Source organism: Malaclemys terrapin, chromosome 12 (assembly GCF_027887155.1).
Source record: "Malaclemys terrapin pileata isolate rMalTer1 chromosome 12, rMalTer1.hap1, whole genome shotgun sequence".
Taxonomy (NCBI): domain Eukaryota; kingdom Metazoa; phylum Chordata; order Testudines; family Emydidae; genus Malaclemys; species Malaclemys terrapin.
This window is the reverse complement of record NC_071516.1, coordinates 5990646-6009903: the sequence shown is the minus strand read 5'-3', so window position 1 is coordinate 6009903 and position 19258 is coordinate 5990646. Positions and strand designations below refer to the sequence as shown.

Genomic DNA, 19258 nt, shown 5'->3' with positions numbered 1-19258 from the left:
TTGAACAGCTCAAGGTTACAATCCCATTCTTCTTCCAGTTGTATTGTCTCCTACAAAACAGTCTCAAGGGACTTGAGAGATGGGGTTCCTTTGTAAGACAATTCTACAGTCAAATGGGTCTCCCCGTTATGATTTTTTACCCTGCTATCAAGCCTATGTTTACTAACTTGGCTCACCAGAAACCTGAGATGGAACTATAGCAGTGAGGTATAATACATGGTTTCAGAGCATCTCCACCCAATATATTTCTGATCTCCATCTGCTGTCACTTTTGCAGCTCAGATCTTATCCCCAAGCAGCCTTACTTGCTAAACAGCTCCGTGCGCGTTGAATTGATAGCATGGTCCACACTGCTGATGGCTTCCTGTATTGACGTGGCTACAAAGGTGTCGCCACTCCGACCAACGTCCGTGGCTTTCAAGGAATCAAAGAGAGAATAAGGAAATTAAATGACTTCATTTTACTTTGGTTTTCCAGCCTTGAGAGAACTTGGCGAGACTTTTGTGCATCAGTGTCCACTACAAAATAGAACTTCATTGCCGTGTGCCGTCATAAACAACTTGGGGTAGATTTGGGTCTCAGTTTGCAGGATAGTTATGAACTGAAATCACTGCCCTAGCATACAAGAGACCACATCGCAGGATGACAACATGCCAGCTTAGACCGAGGGGAGCACCCCAAGATTTTGGTCTGTGAACATTCGCTTGCATAAGATATCTGAATTTGCTCCAGCTGTCGTTGTCATGTTCACAGATCTTCTAAAGAACACGTTAACTGACAGGTACGTTCATGGCAAGAGTGAGTTTTTTAACATGAGCCTGTACACAGGAGTATGCGCTTCAGAAATCTGATTCTAAGGGTCTACACTGCAATCGGGAGGTGTGATTGTATCATGTGGAGACACACCTCAGCTAGCTGCAATCTAGTTAGCTTGCTCAAAAATAGCATGGAGCAGCAGCATGGGCAGTGGCACAGGCTCGCTGCCCATGTACAACCCTGCCTGGGACCCTGGATATGTATTCGAATGGCTAGCCCATGCTGCCACTGCTTCCGTGCTGTTTTTAGTGGCACTAGCTAGATCACAGCACCTCCTGACTGCTGGGCAGAATCAGATAAACCCTACGTGTTTCCCCTGCCCACTCAAGAACCAGACAATACCTCGTGGCCAGCACGTCACGCCAAAGGTAATCAACCCAGCTCAAATGTGGATATTGACATTGGGAACTGACATGCAACATGTGCTGTTGGAAAACAAGCTACCAACCACGAACGAATCACATTAATTATCCTGTGAGTAATTTCAAACGACAAAGAAGTTAGACAACATCCTAAACGCCTCACAGTCAATTCATGCACAGAGAAGGAGGCTAAATTAATCTAATAAAGGATTGACTATGCCCGCTCTTCACCCCTGCGTGCTTGAGAAATGCTTCCAATTTTTTCCTCCTCGATTCTTCCCTTCCCTCCAAGGGTTACCACCGTGATGCTTAACCTGCGGTCTGATTTACAGATGAGTGTTACCTCTCTGACTGCTATTCATTACAATCTCTGCTTCTCCTACCTTCTTACACAGAGCAGTAGTGTGAAAAATGGAGAACGCCTCCCTTCCCCCCAATGGATTAGGTAGGGTTACCATTCGTCCGGATTTACCCGGACATGTCCTCCTTTTTGTGCTAAAAATAGCGTCCGGGGGGAATTTGTAAAGCACTCACAATGTCCGGGATTTCCCCCTCCCCCGGCACAGCAGAGCGAGCGGCTGGGAGGGCTGCAGGAAAGTCCCGGGCTGGACTCCGGAGCAGCTGGAGAGGAGCTCCGCCCTGCATTCTGAGCAAGTGTCTCAGCACAAAGTGCAGCCCTCCCCTTTTGCAACTGGGAGCGGTTTCTGCCATGCAGCGTAGCAAAACGGGAGCGAGAGCACTTTGTGCTGATACAAGGGCAGCTCTCCCCTGCAACCCGGTCCGGATCAGGGACCGGGTTTTGTTGTGCAGGGCCAGGGACCGGGTTTTGTTGTGCTGGGGAGCTCAGCCACGTGTCCGGCTCGCACAGAGCCCAACACCCTGTTCTGAGCAGCAGGGTAAGGGGGGGCAGGAGAAGGGGCAGGGAGGTTCTGGAGGGGGCAGTCAAGAAACGGGGGGGGGCTTTTTGGGGGGAGTGGAGAAAGTTTTGGGCAGTCAGGGTACAGGTAGGGGGTAGGGTCCTGGTGGGCAGTTGGGGGGGGGGTCTTAGGAGGGGGCAGTTAGGGGACAAGGAACAGGGAGTCTTAGGTAGGGGGTGGGGTTCTGGAGGGCAGTTAGGAGCAGGGGTCCCAGGAGGGGGCAGTCAGGGGACAAGGAGCGGGGGGGGTAGGGGGCTGGGAGTTCTGGGGGGGAGCTGTCAGGGGGCAGGAGTGGGGAGAGGGATCGGAGCAGTCAGGGGACAGGGAGCAGAGGGGTTTAGATGGGTTGGGAGTTCTGGGGGGGGCTGTCAGGGGGCAGGAGTGCGGAGAGGGATCGGAGCAGTCAGGGGACAGGGAGCAGAGGGGTTTAGATGGGTTGGGAGTTCTGGGGGGGGCTGTCAGGGGGTGGGGAGTGGTTGGATGGGGCGTGGGAGTCCCAGGGGTCTGTCTGGGGGTGGGGGTGTGGATAAAGGTTGGGGCAGTCAGGGGACAAGAGGCAGGGAGGCTTAGATAGTCCTGGGGGGCAGTTAGGGGCAGGGGTCCCAGGAGGGGGTAGTCAGGGGACAAGGAACGGGGGGAGGGTTGGGAGGTCAGGGGGGGTGGGAAGTGGGAGGGGCAGGGGCGGGGCTAGGGCGGGGCTCCTCCCGTCCTCTTTTTTGCTCGCTGAAATATGGTAACCCTAGATTAGGGTTATAAGCAAGCATTTAAAAGCTTGTCATTGTATTGGCAGAGCAGGAAATAGGTAAGCAGAGCAAGAGAAAGAGAACCTTGTAGAGATAAAGCCAAGGGACACTGTACCCGTGATGGTCAGCTGCATGGTGCTGGACGTGAATCCAAAGGTATTCCTGGCTATACACTCATATCTGCCCTGATCAGCCACTCCCAGGTCTCGAATGGATAGGGTCCCATCTTGACTTACATGGAACTTGCCGCTCTCTGTGATCTGAATACCCTCCTGTAGCATGATCAAAAGACAGGAAGACGTTTCAGAGAGAATCCCTCAGCCTAGACTCTGCTCTACCTAGGAAACACATACACAGCTGTCATTGATCGACATGGCCAGCAGATGTCAGGAGAACTCTGTGCAACACAGAAAAGGTATCTGAAAGCAAAAAAGACACCAGTCCGTTTCACCCCTCACCGCACCCCCAGCAATTCTTTTGGCTAGTTACACTCTTGTCCGGCTTCCCACTCCCCTCTGCTCCCAAACATACATTGTATAGTTCTGAAGGAACTCCGATATGAAATTGCAAAACTACTAACTGTGGTATGCAACCTATTGCTTAAATCAGCCTAGGTACTAGATGACTGGAGGGTAGCTAATGTAACGCCGATTTTTAAAAAAGATTCCAGAGGCGATCCTGGCAATTACAGGCCTAACTTCAGCACCAGGTAAAATGGTTGAAACTGTAGTAATGAACAGAATTCTCAAACCCATAGATGAACATGATGTTGAAGAGTCAACGTGGCTTTTATAAAGGGAAACCACGCCTCGCCAATCTATTAAAATTGTTTGGTGGACCAACAAGCATGTGGACAAGAGTGATCCAGGGGAATCTAGTGTAGCTGGACTTTCAGAAAGCCTTTGACCAGGTCCCACACCATGGGCTCTTAAACTAAATAAGTCATAATGGGGTAAGAGGGAAGGTCCTCTTATCGGTCAGTAACTGGTCAAAGAATAGAAAACAGAGGGTGGGAATAAATGGTCAGCTTTCAGACTGGAGAGAGGTAAACAGTGGTGTCCCCCAGGGATCTGTACTGGGGCCAGTACTGTTTAACATATTCATAAGTCATCTGGAAAACAGGGTAAGCAGTGAGGTGGTAAAATTTGCAGACGATAAAAAACTACTCAAGATAGTTAAGTCCAAAGCTGACTGCAAAGAACTACAAAGGGATTTCACAAAACTGGGTGACTGGGCAACAAAATGGCAGATGAAATTCAGTGTCGATAAATGCAAAGTAATGCACATTGGAAAACAATCCTAACTATACACACAAAATGATGGGGTCTAAATTAGTTGCTACCACTCAAAAAAGAGATTTTGGAGTCATCGTGGATAGTGGTCTGAAAACATCCACTCAATAAGCAGCAGCAGTCACAAAAGCTAAGAGAATGTTAGGAACCATTAGGAAAGGGATAGATAATAAAATACAAAATATCAAACTGCCAATATATAAATCCAGGGTACGCCCACACCTTGAATACTGTGCACAGTTCTGGTTGCCTCATCCCAAAAAAGTAATATTAGAGTTGGACAAGGTACATAGAAGGGCAACAAAAATGATTAGGGGTATGGAACAGCTTCCACCTGAGAAGAGATGAAAGAGACTGGAACTGTTCAGCTTTCAAGAGAGACAACTGAGGGGGGATAAGATAGAGGTCTATAAAATCATGACTGGTGTAGAGGAAGTGCATTAGGAAGTGTTATTTACCTCTTCATAGAACATGCAAACCAGGAGTCTCTCAATTAAATGAATAGGCAGCAGATTTAAAACAAACATAACTAAGGAAGTACATCTTCACACAGTGCACAGTCAACTTGTGGAAATCACTGCCAGGGGATGTTGTGAAGGCCAAAAGCATAACTGGGTTCAAATAAAAATTAGATAAGTTCATAGAGAACAGGTCCATCAATGGCTATTAGCTAAGATGGTCAGGGACGCAGCTCCTCTGGGTGTCCCTAAGCCTCTGACTGCCAGAAGCTGGAAATGGGCGACAGGGGATGGATCACCTGATGATCACCTGTTCTGTTCATTCCCTCTGGGGCACCTGGCATTGGTCACTGTCGGAAGACAGGATACTGGACCAGATGGACCTTTGATCTGACCCAGTATGGCTGTTCTTACAATCCACATATATTCATTCATTTCATGTATTACTTTCTCCCCCCGATTCTATACTAGCTTAGAGGCAGGAAGTTGGGATCGTTCTGCTGCAATACAGACATTAAAATTTGAGAAGAGCAAGGGATAAGTCTCAACAGGTTTGGTTCAGATGAGGAATCAAAGTTTAGAGGCTTTTCTGAACCTCTAGGAACAGGTTCTCTCATGAGATCTCAGACTGTCATGGCCTTGGGTGGGTCAGACATATCCAGTATTAAGAAGCCCAAACATTCAAAAATCTTGAGTCAGGCCCATAGAAATCACGAGACTGGGATAAAATCATGAGATCTAAAAAATAAATGTAGGGTTTTTGTTCTTTGCCTTCTGAGTTTTGAGCCTTCAATCTTTTCTTTGCAACCATAAAGGCCAGACCCCCTCAAACTGGGGGTCGGGACCCCTCAGGGGGTCACAAGGTTATTACATGGGGGGTCGCAAGCTGTCAGCCTCCACCCCAAACCCTGCTTTGCCTGGGTGTGTTTTTAATTTATAAGTGGGGGGAGGGTTGCACTCAGAGGCTTGCTATGTGAAAGGGGTCACCAGAACAAAAGTTTGAGAACCACTGGGCTAGCAACTTATTTTAAAAAATAAATGAAAATGAGAATCTCATGCAGCTGCCTGTCTCCAGGAGTTGGGGCTTTGGGTAATAAATAAATAAATACATAACTGTCGTACAGTGCTTTTCGTCAGCCAATCTAAAAGTAGTTTACAAAGAAGTAAAATGTCAAATATTGAGAGACTAGCAACAGAATCACAAAAGTTGGAGCAGCCCTTCTCTTTGGATTGTGGTGTCTCTTCTTGGCTTTCCAGCTGAAGCCAAGGGATACGTAAGACCTGGTTCTTTTCTCATTTACACTGGTGTAACTCTGGACTAACCACACTGACGTCAACATAGTTTCATGTGCATTAAGCTAAACAAGAACAAGGTGCCCTTATTCCAGAGTAAGAGGGTCCACACATGGAGTTATTCAGAAATAACTGCTCCTGTATAGCTCCATATGTAGACAAGCCCTAAATGAGAAGAGTCAGGCCCATAGAATTCTGTACAGCGCCTAACACTATGGGTACTAATCTTTATTGTGGGTCCCAAGTCCTACCATAATACAAGTAATAAACAGCAATAATAAATAATAGGAATAAAATAAAAACAAACAAACAACAACAAAAATAATAAAAAGTTTCAGTTCCTATTTGAACTGTACTGCTATCCCTTCTTTTTGTCTCCTCCCAGGATTCACTGAAGCTCAGCAGATGCTTAAGGAAGACAGTCTGTGTCTGAGAGAGCTCCCAATCTAATTAAAATTGAACCTCTTTCACTGCTCCCAGGCCCCAGCCTCTCTGTAGCATTACCTTAGTAGCACAGCTCTGCCATGCCAAACCCAGAGCCAAGTAGAACTGTAATGTATTAGTGATGCAGCCCGCTCCCACCAATGGAGATCCCTGAACACAAGGACAATTTGGACTGTACTAAAATATCCCGTCTTTGGGAGCGTCAAGAATCACTCAAGTCATAGGTTGGTTAAGTGAAGGCTGTTAAAGTGGAAAGGACAACCCATGTTGCCCAGCTATTTGTTTTTGACATATAAAAATCCAGGTGGGAAACTTAGTTCCTCAAAACCTTATTGTTTTCTATCCAGTGTATCTTCTCCCATATTTACTATGCAAGCTTATTTCAAACCGTGACAGCATTAGGTAATGACTAGAGCTGACCGAATTTTTTTTGGTTAATAGTAAATTCGCTGAAAAATACATTTTGGGGGGCACTGCAATTATTCATGAATTCCGGTCAAATTTGGTGAAGAACGTCGGCCGATAAAACCCCCCAGCCAACCGAAAACAAAAATCTGGGAAGTGTCGAAATGGTTCGTTTTGAAAAAAAATCAAAAACAAACTATTTTGAAAATGTCATTTTGACTCAACATTTAGTTTTGAAACACTGATTTGAATCAGTATCAGAAACGTTTCTTTTCTACCCAAATGCAAGTTTTTTTATTTTTTTGTTTCAGCAAGACAAAAACAACAACAACAACAACAACAAATTCAGTTTCGGTTTGAAACTAACCGAATTTGTTTCAGATATTTTTGGCTCAGCCACTGAACTGGAAAATCAATGATTCACACTGCTCTAGTAATGACACAGTATCAGGAACACTGCAGCGTGGGGATTATCAGCTGGGTACAGGGTGACTATGGAATTATAATTCTCTTACTTTGGCCCAGGTGATGGTGGGTCGTGGATCTCCTTGGGCAGCACAGGTGATCACAACATCCTGTCCAGTCTCAGCTACCACATCTTGCGGAGGGTGAAGAAACACAGGGATCACTGTTTAGTGTGAAGAAACAGAGGAATAAATACAAGAAATTTCTTCGTTAAGGGTAACTGAGAAAGTTTGAGTTAGTAACATCTCACCAGAGAGTGATGATAAGGCGCCCAGACTCCTGTCTCAAACAACATTTAAAGGGACACTGTCAAGTTAAAACATCATCTGCTTTCCTTGTCTCTGTTACTAACAACACTCTCTCATTTAAATTTCCCTGTTCATCTTCTGCTGCGGTTTGTATTTCTCTCAGCTTGGACAATTACATGATGGATTTCCCCATCACCTGGAGTTTTTAAATCAAGACTGAATCTCTTTCTAAATGATCTGCTCTAGCTCAAGCAGTAATTATGGGCTTGATTCAGAAATTACTGAGTGAGGTTCTCTGGCCCATCTTACACAGGAGAGAAACTCGATGAATCTATGAATTTACAGAAGCTAGTCAGTTTCTCATGTGATTTTAGTCAGTTTCATTTCCCCAGGGTATGTCTACACTTACCCTGGATCAAGGCTGTGGCGATCGATCCACCAGGGGGTTGATTTAGCAGATCTAATGAAGACCCACTAAACTGACCACAGATCGCTCTCCCATTGACTCTGGTACTCCACCGGAACGAGAAGCAGGGCAGTTTCTCCCGTCGACCCAGCGCGGTGTAGACACCGCAACAAGTCGACCTATGGTACGCCGACTGCAGCTACATTATTCACGTCGCTGGAGTTGCATAACTTAGGTTGACTTAACCCTATAGCGTAGGCCTGCCCCCAGTCTCACCAGGGGCACATGCTGCAATGGGCGATGTTTTTTGTTTAAGAAGATTGTTTCCATAGGAATTTTAAAAAATCATGGAAATACTTCTGTTGTTCTTGTCTTCTGCAAAAGCTCAATTTCAGGAAAATCTAAATTTGGGGTGAAATTTGGCCCGGCAGTTAGTGTTCAGAACAACGATCTCTCAGTAAGATTTACCATTTATACAGAGTGCCAGAACCAGCACTGCTAGGAAAAAAGACAATTATTTTTCCACAGAAAATATCAAAATTGTCATTTTTCAAAGTATCCTACAAAAAATACTATTTTCCCTCCAGTGGGAAAAAACCAAAAGCATAAGAGGAAAAAAAATGGAAAACCATTTTTGGCTAAAAAAAATTTTGTTTTCAAAAACTGAAAACGGTTACCAAAAAATGAACCCAAAGCTAATTTTCTTCAACTAAACAACGCCATGTTTCAGGTTTGGTGGTTGTTGAAATACCAGGACATGTCAAGCCAAATGAAATGTTTCTGCTGGGATTTCCAAAGGAGTCTAAAGCCATTCGATGCCCAGTTCTCATTCCATTATGCTCCCTTGAAAACGTCCCAGCCTGAATGTATTTTTCAGCATTTAAATGTAGGTTTTGGAAAGGCACCACTCAGTGAAAGATCCAGGAGGAGCACTAAAACTAACACTCACCAACTAGATGAGCACTGGTGTAGTCCCTCTCTCCAATCACTGTCCATGTCAGGCGAGTTTTGATCTGATGTAAACTGGGCAGCTTCATTGACTTCAACGGAACGATGCTGATTTACTGTGGCTAAGAACCTGCACTTGTGTATTTCCCCCCATCCGCTAAAGGAACTTTACTATGGTCCCTCTGCTCCCAAGGCAAAGAGAAATCCATCCCCCAGGAATTCAGGCAATTGCCTTCCTCACCCGATAGCGTCAAACTCAACACACTGTAAAGTGAATGCAATCCATTTGCCAGCTAGTATTTCCCACACACGCTGGCCTGCACTGGCGTACCTCGAGGCGTCACCCAAAGCTGCACCGGGAGGCTCTTGACTCCGATGGCACTGATGGCATGGCATTCATACTGGCCTTGGTCATGCAGGGCAACTCTCATGACGCGCAGGGTGCCGGTGGAGAGGATACTGTGCCTCCGGTCATTTGGCAATGGCCCACCTGATTGCGACAGCAGAATGATGTGTTAGTGAAGCTGTGTGTTACTATTCCATTCATTGGGGGTGGGTGAGAGTGTGTCTGGAATCGGCCCATTCGCACTCTACAACCCCCGACCCCCTGCTATTGATGCCCTGAAGCACAATCATCACCTTTCCAGCCAAGGACAAGAAGAGCTGCTGCTCCTACCTCGGTGTCATCCCTAATTTGCTTTATGGCGGATTATGAACTCGGTCTGCATGTGAACTCTTTCTGTGTGGTCAGGTGTCATTTAGGGCACAAACAAGACTCCACCAGACCTCTTTATCCTGGGCTGCAATTTGCATGTCCTCTATTAACCACGGGAACAACTTACCCAGAGATGTGGTGGACTCCCCACAATCAAGATGGGATGTTTTTGAAAGGGGTCGGCAGTAGTTCAAACAGGAGTTAATTCGGGGAAGTCCTGTGGCCTGTGTTATACAGGGGCTTGGTCTACACTACCCCCCCTAATTCGAACTAAGGTACGCAACTTCAGCTACGTGAATAACGTAGCTGAAGTCGAAGTACCTTAGTTCGAACTTACCTTGGTCCACACGCGGCAGGCAGGCTCCCCCGTCGACTCCGCGGTACTCCTCTCGCCGAGCTGGAGTACCGCAGTCGACGGCAAGCACTTCCGGGTTCGACTTATCGCGTCCAGACTAGACGCGATAAGTCGAACCCAGAACTTCGATTTCCAGCCGTCGAACTACCTGGTAAGTGTAGCCAAGGCCAGGAGGTCAGACACTAAAATGGTATTTATTTAACCTTTTCATTGCTGGACAGCCTACCAAGTCCATTCATGCAACAGCCTTGCTAACTCCACAGCCTGTCATGGCACCCCATTCAATGTCCATCCTTCAGGAAAGCTGCTCCTGGAACACGGGCAGCAACAGGGAAAGGGTTAAAGGAAATGGAGAACATGTTGGTTAAGGAGATCTCAGCTGGCCCTTCTGAGCTTGATGGCTGGTCTGCTGCTGTGGAAGCCACAGTGCCGGCAGGGAATTCTTCCCAGCTCGAAACAATTAATTATGGCTTGTGGAGCGTCAGGAAAGCTGGAGGGCCCCTGGGCCAGGGATAACTGGCTCCTGGCCCAGAGACTGTTACATGGGGTCAGTGCCGAGGAGCCATGCTGAGAACCATCCCAGAACTTCAAAGTTCACCCAAGGTCAGTTTTCAAAAGCAAAAAAAGAAACCCCAGGGAGGCATCAGTGGCCAGTTCTCTCCTCTAGCACCCGCTCCCATTAGAAAGAACCCGGTGATGACCGAAAGCCGTAGTGCGGTGACACCAATCAGCCACGGCTGTCCAGCCCCCCGCTCTCTCAAACCAGGTGAGTGACTGGAACAGACTACGGTTCAGCGTTGCCAAGGACTTCATGATGAAAAGGGAGTGAAGGAAATGCAGTCTCCAAATCCCTCCTTCCTTCTGACAGTCCTACTTAGGAATGCGTAGTCAGGGCCAGCCTTATGGGCGGGCAATGAGGGCGACTGCTGTGGGGTGTCGTGGTCAAGAGGGTGCTGGCGCCTGGGCAGGGTAAGAAGCATGCGCCTGCCAGGCGGGCTCTGCTCCCTGCTTGTGGCTTTGTTGGCCGGCGCAGTGTCCCGGCTTGGTGGAGGGGACGGGTGGGTCAGGCCAGCTCCCAGTCAGGGGAGGGGCTGAAGCTGTGGGGGTTACTTGCGACTGGGGAGGGTCTGCCCCAAGGGTGAGCTGCGGGAGCCCTGGCGGGCCCAGGGGAGCACCCTGCAGGGTGGGCTGGGGCCAGGGCTGGCCTTGCCCCTGGGGTTGTGCCATGCGCTGATCCATACTGGACTGGATGAGGAGACTGCCGGGGGAGAGCCGCTTCTGACCAGTGTCTCCTGCACTCACCCCCGGCTGCCTGGCACAGCCCACCCGCCACAGTAGCCACTCACCCACCCCCAAATGCCCGCTAGCTACCGGCCCTGTAGGCTCAGCCCAGCACAATCGCTCTTTAGAGAGTGGAGTCAAGGCTACAGCCCTGAGGCCAGCCGTTAATCCATCAAAGGTAAAGGAAATTCAATCCAAGTGAAGCGACTGACCTCACTAGTACTTACAGGCTACAGAAGCCAAATTGCCTCTTTCGACCCCTAAGGAAGAGTTTCAGTGACTGCCTTAGGCCCCCTGTACTCTCACAGCAGCCTCCCCCGTTTCCCACCAGAATCCTCCACATCCCCGCCAGAGACAATGGGACAGTGCCATGGCCTCTTGGCACCACCTTCCAATCACTGGAGGGATGAAGGGAGACCACGTTAATGCCACTCCTGAAGCAGCTGGGAGGGTGACTCAGAACCTGGGTATTTCATGTAGTATAATAAACATTTTTTTAAGAGTTGCACTGAGTAAGGATGGGAACAGAGTAAGTGCTGGGAACAGCCATGCATTATACATCCACCTCAATCTCAGGCCAACCACCAGCCCAAAGGATGTCGTGAGATCTGACATCTCACTGGGGTGATAAACCTTCAGCTCAGCTGGGTGATAACTCACCATCGGCTGCAGAATGCCCCACAGCAGTAGCCTAGCCATCATCGTCCAGGCCTGGTGGGTATTTACAGGAGAAGGTAACATGGGGGGAGTACCTGCCCTTGTCCAGGTGATAACAGGTGGAGGATGGCCTTTAGCAGTGCAGGAGAAATCCACGCTTTGCCCCTCGGTCACAGTCTGATCAATGGGAATGACCAGGAACCTGGGAGTATCTGAGGGGAGAAGACAATGGCAGAGCAATAGGAAAAAACCAAACCCAGCCACGCAGGAATAGCCACTGAGAGCGGAACAGGGCCCAGTACTCTGGGTTTAGCGGCCTGACCAGCAGTTGAGTGCTTAACACCAGCCAATGTCATTGAGTCCCTCACCTTGCACTATAATGTTTGCCGTAGCCTGGATGGAGCCTTCTGAGTTGCTGGCATTGCAATTATACTGGCCCTGGTCCAAGAAGGTGACGTTTTGGATGTACAGCCCTCCCGAGCCGGTGATGGCGAAGCGGGAATCGCTCGGGAGTGGCGAGCCCGTGCCCAGAGTCCAGATGACATGAGGGGGCGGGTGCCCAGAGACCCCACACTCCAAGGTGACGCTTTGCCCAACCAGCACTTCTGTGTTCTGGGGTTGGATCACGAAGCTGGGCTTGGCTGAAAGCAAGGGACACATTTCAGACACAAGCGGCCTTGCTGCCCTCTCCTGCGCAGGCCCCTCCAGAACGGGACAAATCAAGCTTCACTGGTAAATTAGAACAAATCTTCCACAGAAAAGTGGGGCTTGACCCAGAATGCATTTCAAATGTGTTCAGAGTCTGCTTGGTCTCATCATGCCTGGCAAGACGAATGACTCCTCTACCACTCTGCATCTCCACTGACTCGGCTGCGATATTGCTCTACTCCGCTCTCCCTTTCCCCTTTGCTCTCGTCAAACACGGCCAAAAAGGTTGCCCCACAAACCTCCCCACCCTGGCTTACCCTGAACCCACGATTCTTCTGCTTCTGCTCCCATGCTCTGCCCGGCCCTGGAGAAAGCCTCAGGGCTGTGCAGATCCTCTTTACTGGGATGTTTGTCCTCTCCTTCTGTTCTGTTATATTCTTCGGCCTAGCAATCCCCAACACCTATTTACCACCTTCGATTCCCTCCCCTCAAAACTCCCCTTCTCCAGTCCCCGTTTCTCTCTGGACTCAGGACCCTGCCTCCAGAAGACAAACTTCAGCCTTGACTCCTGTCTCTAAGTGCCTAGCACACCACGGGGGCTACTAGAAATAAACATCAGCGGATAATGAATGTAACCCCACAATTCCAGGGACTTTTACTCAATGAATCACAGGGGCCTCCTGACCCTCTCAGCTACACAAGCTGAATCCTTGGGGAAAATCCTCATTCCTGCACAGTCTGAGGAAACAATCCAGGCTCCAGGGTGCTGTATTAGAGTTACAGAGAGGAGGCCCTTCTTTTTGAAGTTTCTGGAGCAGGAGCAGAACTTGTCCCTACCTGCTCAGAGCAGCAGTAGCCTTCATGTATGCTATGTTAATTTTCTGAGGGGTTGGAATGGCTGGTGGAGTCATATAATAATGACTTCACTGGTACCATCCCTCCCTTTGCTCCATAAACCCCTCCAACTGGCTAGGAACTTTCAAAGCACCGCGCATGTGAAGACACTTGCCAAAGTGTACATAAATAAAGGAAGGGCTTAATCTGACTGACTCCCTTCCATAATCCGGACCGTCAAGAAGTGTTTAAGGCTCAATTACATGGCGTGCCAAAGTAGCGCAGAACTACTTCCTGTGTCTTGACCTCTCCGGCTATGTTCTTGGCCATGCACTGGTAGACGCCTTTGTCAGATTCTTTGGTGTTTTGGATCATCAGGGTCCCATCCTGCAGCAAGTTAAGGCGCCCATCGTCTTTCATGTCAATTTCATTACTGAAAAGCAGAGCCAGGCACAAAGGGGCTGAGTTTGCAGGGACAGAGGAAAAACCCTACCATTTCCCCCTATTCATCATCGTCAAACTATTTACTTATTTACTGCATGCATAATATCAGGTTTGTCTCTCTTCACATTATTTTTTAGCGCCCCATAATTGACAGCAAATATTTTTTCCACCAACTGTCATATTATATGGAATCACAGCTAGTATTCCTTTTATACAGAAAACAACTACAGGCAGAAACATTCAAGTTTTCTCCCAGCTTGAGTTCCAGTTTTCTCTCCCTTGTTCAGTAAGGATCACACCCTATCTAGAACTCAAAACATAGATATATTCAGCAGGTGAATAATATACTGCAAGTAAATATACCATTATACCAATGGATCCAATAAAACCATCGAAACAATTTTTAGCACTGCTTCTCCACCCCGATATACACAGATACTTTCAGTCACAGGAACCTTTATTGCAGGCAAAGAGAACTATAAAGGAAGAAAGAACAAAAGTAAAGTCTCCCCTGACAGTCTGCCCTAAAATGACAACTAAATGGTTGCCTGTCTCTGTAGACAGGAATGTGCTTGAAAATTTAAACATGCAGCATAGCAGTTAGGTAGCTAGAATAACATTTAACTTGCTAACTCTTAGTAGTAATCCCATCAGAAACCCTGCTTGCTTAGGGAGAAGTGACAGGTTTTATGGTATTCAATATATTAGACTGAGCTGCTAAAAAAAAAAAAAAAAAAAGAATGGAAAACATGTGAAACTTCTTTTTCAAAATGTAAAATTAAAAAGAAACGTTCATTGAAATTTCAAAATTTGGAAAAAAATGTTTATCGGCGCTATAAGCTGTTGAGAAATAGGGAAAAATGTGAAAATGATTATGAAAAAGTATTTTTTCACAAGGTTCAAAGTTTTGAAAAAAAAATATATTAAAAATAGCACTTTAGTAAACTTCCCCCAGCTGTAGTATTAACTTTGTTTTTTAAGATGTTTAGTGTAAGAGTAGGAATCTTTTTATAGCGAAGAGATTAAAAATAAAATCGGTGAAAGCACATATAAAATAGCATCAAGTAATGCAAGCAGTAGCCCTGATGAAATCATCCCGGAAGCTTTATGAGAAGCCAACTTTATTTCAGCAGGCTGGAGGTTCTTCGTTAGGAGAAGAGCTAGGTGTAAATTCACTGTGGAGTCCTAATAAATATGAGAATTCCATTCCAGGGCCTGAGAGCTGTGAAGTATTTTTTTCTCTCCCGACATTCAGCTGCAACTCCTGGAGCCCAGCCAGAGTTAGGTCACCCTGTTGGATATCATTTGCCCTAGCATGATGGAACATTGGAGGGCTGCAGAAGACTAAAGAAGGAGAGGAGATTTCTGTCCCTAGAATATAGATGGATCCACCAGGCAGAACAACATGCCCGATGAGCATTTATTAATTCCCCTTCCTGCCCGGTTATAGTGGTTTCCAGTGTGGTGAACATATATTAGTGTGATCCCATTCGCACTGCTCTGAGTGGGAGCTTGCCAGCATTTCCATCACAAAACCCTCTTTCAAGAGCAATAACACTCAGCCACAAAAATTTGCACTGGAGTGAAACTCTGCCTGCAGGGTGACAGCAGGGATGCTAACATTCATCCTTTTGGTTTTATTTTTAAAATCCTCCTATTCACCCACCCACATTCCCATGACACAGAAGCAAGGGAAACCAGGAATACTTTAACATGCAGAATGGACGACTGCTCAAGCCCAAAACATTTTGTTGTCAGGCATTTCCCTGTGACTTTTCAGCACCTAGTGTCATTGTGCAGCAGTGGTGTCTGCATTGGCAGGAGAGCATATTAACCCCTTCCCTGCCACTTTCCATTGCAGCCTACGCACCACAATGGAATACAACAATTTCCTTTTGAAGTGCTGACATTTCCATGGGCAAACCAAGTACAGGAGGCACCATTTTAGTGGTTAATATATCACAAACATGGTGGCTCCAAGGCAAGCACGCCAAAAGGCTAATAAAATGTTTTCAGCAACAACTTCTTTCAGCCTGCAGAGTACATTTATGGGCAAGTATAAATCCTGGGAAAACATTTCAAATGGACATGAAGACAGCACTTTATTGACAGGGTCATTGGAGAGTGCTACTAAAATAAAGGTAAATACAATTAATGAAACATGCATTTCTGATTTGTGTGAAATGACTCCTGTAATCACAGGCAGTAACTGAGGAGTTTGCCGCTCGATGGAAGCGGCCACCCCCACAGGGTCTATGTGCACAACTCACTTGTTGTGTAGCCAGATGATCTCTGGCTTTGGGTTTCCTTCTGCCCTGCAGGTGAAATAAACAGTGTTTCCCAACTTGACATCAGCATCATGGGGCTCGGTGGTGATGCGAGGCCTCTCTGAAAAACACCATTTAACAAAACCCACTCTAGTGTTGATAAATTGTATAGTCAATTGCTTGGCCACACATTGGCTCGCTATGAAATCTCATAACCAGTATCAGTTAGGTGTATTGCTAAAAGCCAGTAAGAACATAGTACAGGAAAAAGATTCTACATGATACCAGTCTCCAGGAAGCAGTCTCATGCAGCGTGGTGACATTCACCTTATACAGAAGGGGTGGTCCCACAGTTACACATTTCAGCTAGGAGTATTTATAGGATGATTTAACAAAGTTACAAAAAACTCTTTACAGGTCACTAAAATCCAACCCCCCAGTTTGTCTCAGTTCCTTAACTTGTTGCTCTGCGTCTTCCTTATTGTTGTTTTGGATGCTAGCATTCCGGGTATCGGTGCGCGAAGGTACCTTCCCAGCTTTACTACGTCATAGAACAAACTTGACTTTGACAAGTTTCCTATCTGCTTATGCCAAATGCTGGGTGGTACTATGGGAGGGTATGGTGAGATGTAGCCTAGCATGAGTGAACAGAACTCTGGGAAAACCACAGGCCAATTCAGCTCTTATAACTGCCAGCCATTTGTATAAGGTGGTGTATACTAACCTAACATACATGTGTTGGGGAACTCCGGGGTAGGATGAAGTTAAAGCCTAATTAGACCAAGCCGAGAGATGAATAAGTCACCCCCCACCCCAAGCAATCCCAGGCCAATTCTGACCCAATGGCTTAAAATATGGGTCCAATATTCTAGGCCTTACCACTTACATTACAAAATGGGCTTCCACACTGTGACCCCAATGCAGCAGCCCATCCCTACTCAGCAAAACACACGCTTACGTCTTGTGGACTTCAATGGGAGTTAAACGTGCTTCAGTGCTTGTTTTGCTGAATAGGGATGAATTTAAGCACACGCTCTGGAGCCTTTGACCCTGATTCAGCCAGGTACATCAGCTTGTGTCCAACTTTAAGCCCACGAGGAGTCCCACTGAAACAAATGGGGCTGCTCAGGTGCTGAAATACCTTGCTGAATTGGGGCCTATCACTATTACAGTGAAAGAGACATGCACTGATGGGGCACCCATGTCATATCTTATTGCTCAGTCGCTACGGTACCTATGACAGAGTATTTAACTAAGGCTATGGACACCTCTACTGATGCTCACATGCAAAGAAAAAATGACTGCAGCCGAAGTGCTCTGTTAGCTTAAGTGTATGGTCTATTCACCTGGGAAGCTGACAGCACCAGTCTCCATCTTCCTACTTGTAGCACTGGTGCTGAAAAGTAACTGAAATAGGCAGTGTTGTCTAGTGGCTAGAGAAAAGGAGTAATAGCCAGAAGGGTCCTGGGCATAGATTCTAGGTGTGCTGTCGACTCCCAGTATGTTACTTTGATCAAGTCACTTGACCTCATTAATCATCTCTCATTTCAGCAGTGGAAGTGAATGCAAAGCAGGACCATCGGGGGAAAACCCCCACAGATGCTGGGCCAAGCCCTTTTCTTGTTTACACCGGTGCAATCCCACTGACTTCAGAACGGAGCATCACTGGGTGAATAGATTTAATAATAAAAGCACGCTCACCACAGTTAAATTCTTGGGTTGTCAAAGTGGTAATGGACCGGCCCTGCAATTCCCTTGGATTCTCACAGGTGGCAGCTGTCTGAATATTGCCCTGTTCAGAATATTTCTTCAGCAGTTTGGCGAGCCACATCAAGTCACAGTCACAGAGCAAGGCATTGGAGTCCAGCCGTCTATGAGACATAGATCAAAGAAAAGTTATTTAATCCCCCAGCCCCTTCCCAATTGCCCTCCCCAAACATACACAACGGTTTTGGCTACACTACAAAATAGACTCAGGGCCAGATTCTGAAAAGAGCTCATAGCTCCCACTCAGGGACCTAACTGAAGTGGGCAGATTTTCAGAAGTTATCGGCATCCAACAGCTCCTATTGTATAGGTGCCTAAAATGGCAGCTGTTGAGGGCTGAGCTCTTTTGGAAATCTGGCCCTCAATTTATCAGTGCTTCAGCCCCCCTTCCTCAGAAATACGTATCGGTTCAATGACACCATGAATTAGAGCTGGTTCGATCCAAATCAAAATGTTCCGGTTTGTTGTACTGACCTAAAATGTTTCATTTCAAGTCAATTGAACACTAAACTGGATTCTTATTGTGGCACATTGCCTCATGGGAGTTGTAGTTCAGATCCTCATTCTGTCCTATGTGCTGGACTCCCTGACCAGATTCCATCTCCCATGATGCAATCCAGGGTCCCCTCTAACCGAAAGCGTGGTGCATCATGGCAGATGTAGTCCAGCCAGGGTGCTTGACCCATAGGGGAGAATGGACCATCAAGCAAATTCAACTACAACCCCTATGAAGCAATGCACAGCCATAGGGAAATACAGTTTAATGTTCAGTTCAACAAACCAAAATGAAAGTTGAACTGTCAAACTGTTTCATTTTGATTAGAAATGCCAAAATATTTCTTTTTTGGCATTTTCAAATCTAAATATTTCAGAACTTTTCATTCCATGAAAAAGTTTGAGATTTCACCTAGAGCTATGCAGACAACGGAAATTTTGTTTCATTCAGGATTTTGTGATTTCAAAATTTGTTTTCATTCCAATTCAGCCAAAAATCTAGAAATTCTCTGCAAAAGAAAACTCTTAAAAATGTTTTAGATAGAGCTAAGTAATTAGTTAAGATTTCGACTTTATTTTATCATATATAATATAATATAAAATAAACAAAATTCAAAATCAAAAGTTGATTCAAAACTTAATTCAAATGTATCTTTATATTCAAAATAAAAATTAAAACGTTTCATTCCAAAATGTCAAAATGGGACATTTCGACATTTTAAGACTTTCCCTCCTGTTTTCTTCCTTGAAATGAAACATTAGCAAAATTGACACAATTTCTTGAAGCATTCTGATTTTGACTGAACTGCATTTTCCAACCAGATCTAATTTTAGCTTTGTGTCTTGATTTGGGATAAAAACAAATGTTGAAATATCAAAATTTCCTGCAGGATGGAAATTCCAGTTTTTGTTCAGCTCTACTATTAACTGTTGAAGGTAGAAATCCTTTTTTAGCACCCCATGCTTGTTCGTTCCAAATTATACCTGGATAGTTAGAA

At 46.2% G+C, this 19258-nt stretch overlaps 1 protein-coding gene across 4 annotated transcripts in view; it reads right to left on the bottom strand.

Moving 5' to 3' along the window:
• Positions 1-19258, bottom strand: part of LOC128845879 (peroxidasin homolog) — a 66403-nt gene that overhangs the window by 10798 nt on the left and 36347 nt on the right. For 3 of the 4 annotated variants that reach the window (XM_054044936.1, XM_054044939.1, XM_054044938.1), the window contains exons 7-15: positions 17700-17869; positions 16002-16119; positions 13551-13720; positions 12174-12446; positions 11901-12017; positions 9129-9287; positions 7246-7358; positions 2954-3110; positions 306-414 (exon numbers count right to left, since the gene is read on the bottom strand). In XM_054044936.1, the coding sequence (XP_053900911.1) occupies positions 306-414; positions 2954-3110; positions 7246-7358; positions 9129-9287; positions 11901-12017; positions 12174-12446; positions 13551-13720; positions 16002-16119; positions 17700-17869 (1386 nt within the window). The remainder of the gene's footprint in view (positions 1-305; positions 415-2953; positions 3111-7245; positions 7359-9128; positions 9288-11900; positions 12018-12173; positions 12447-13550; positions 13721-16001; positions 16120-17699; positions 17870-19258) is intronic. The other variant, XM_054044940.1, reaches the window with a different exon arrangement.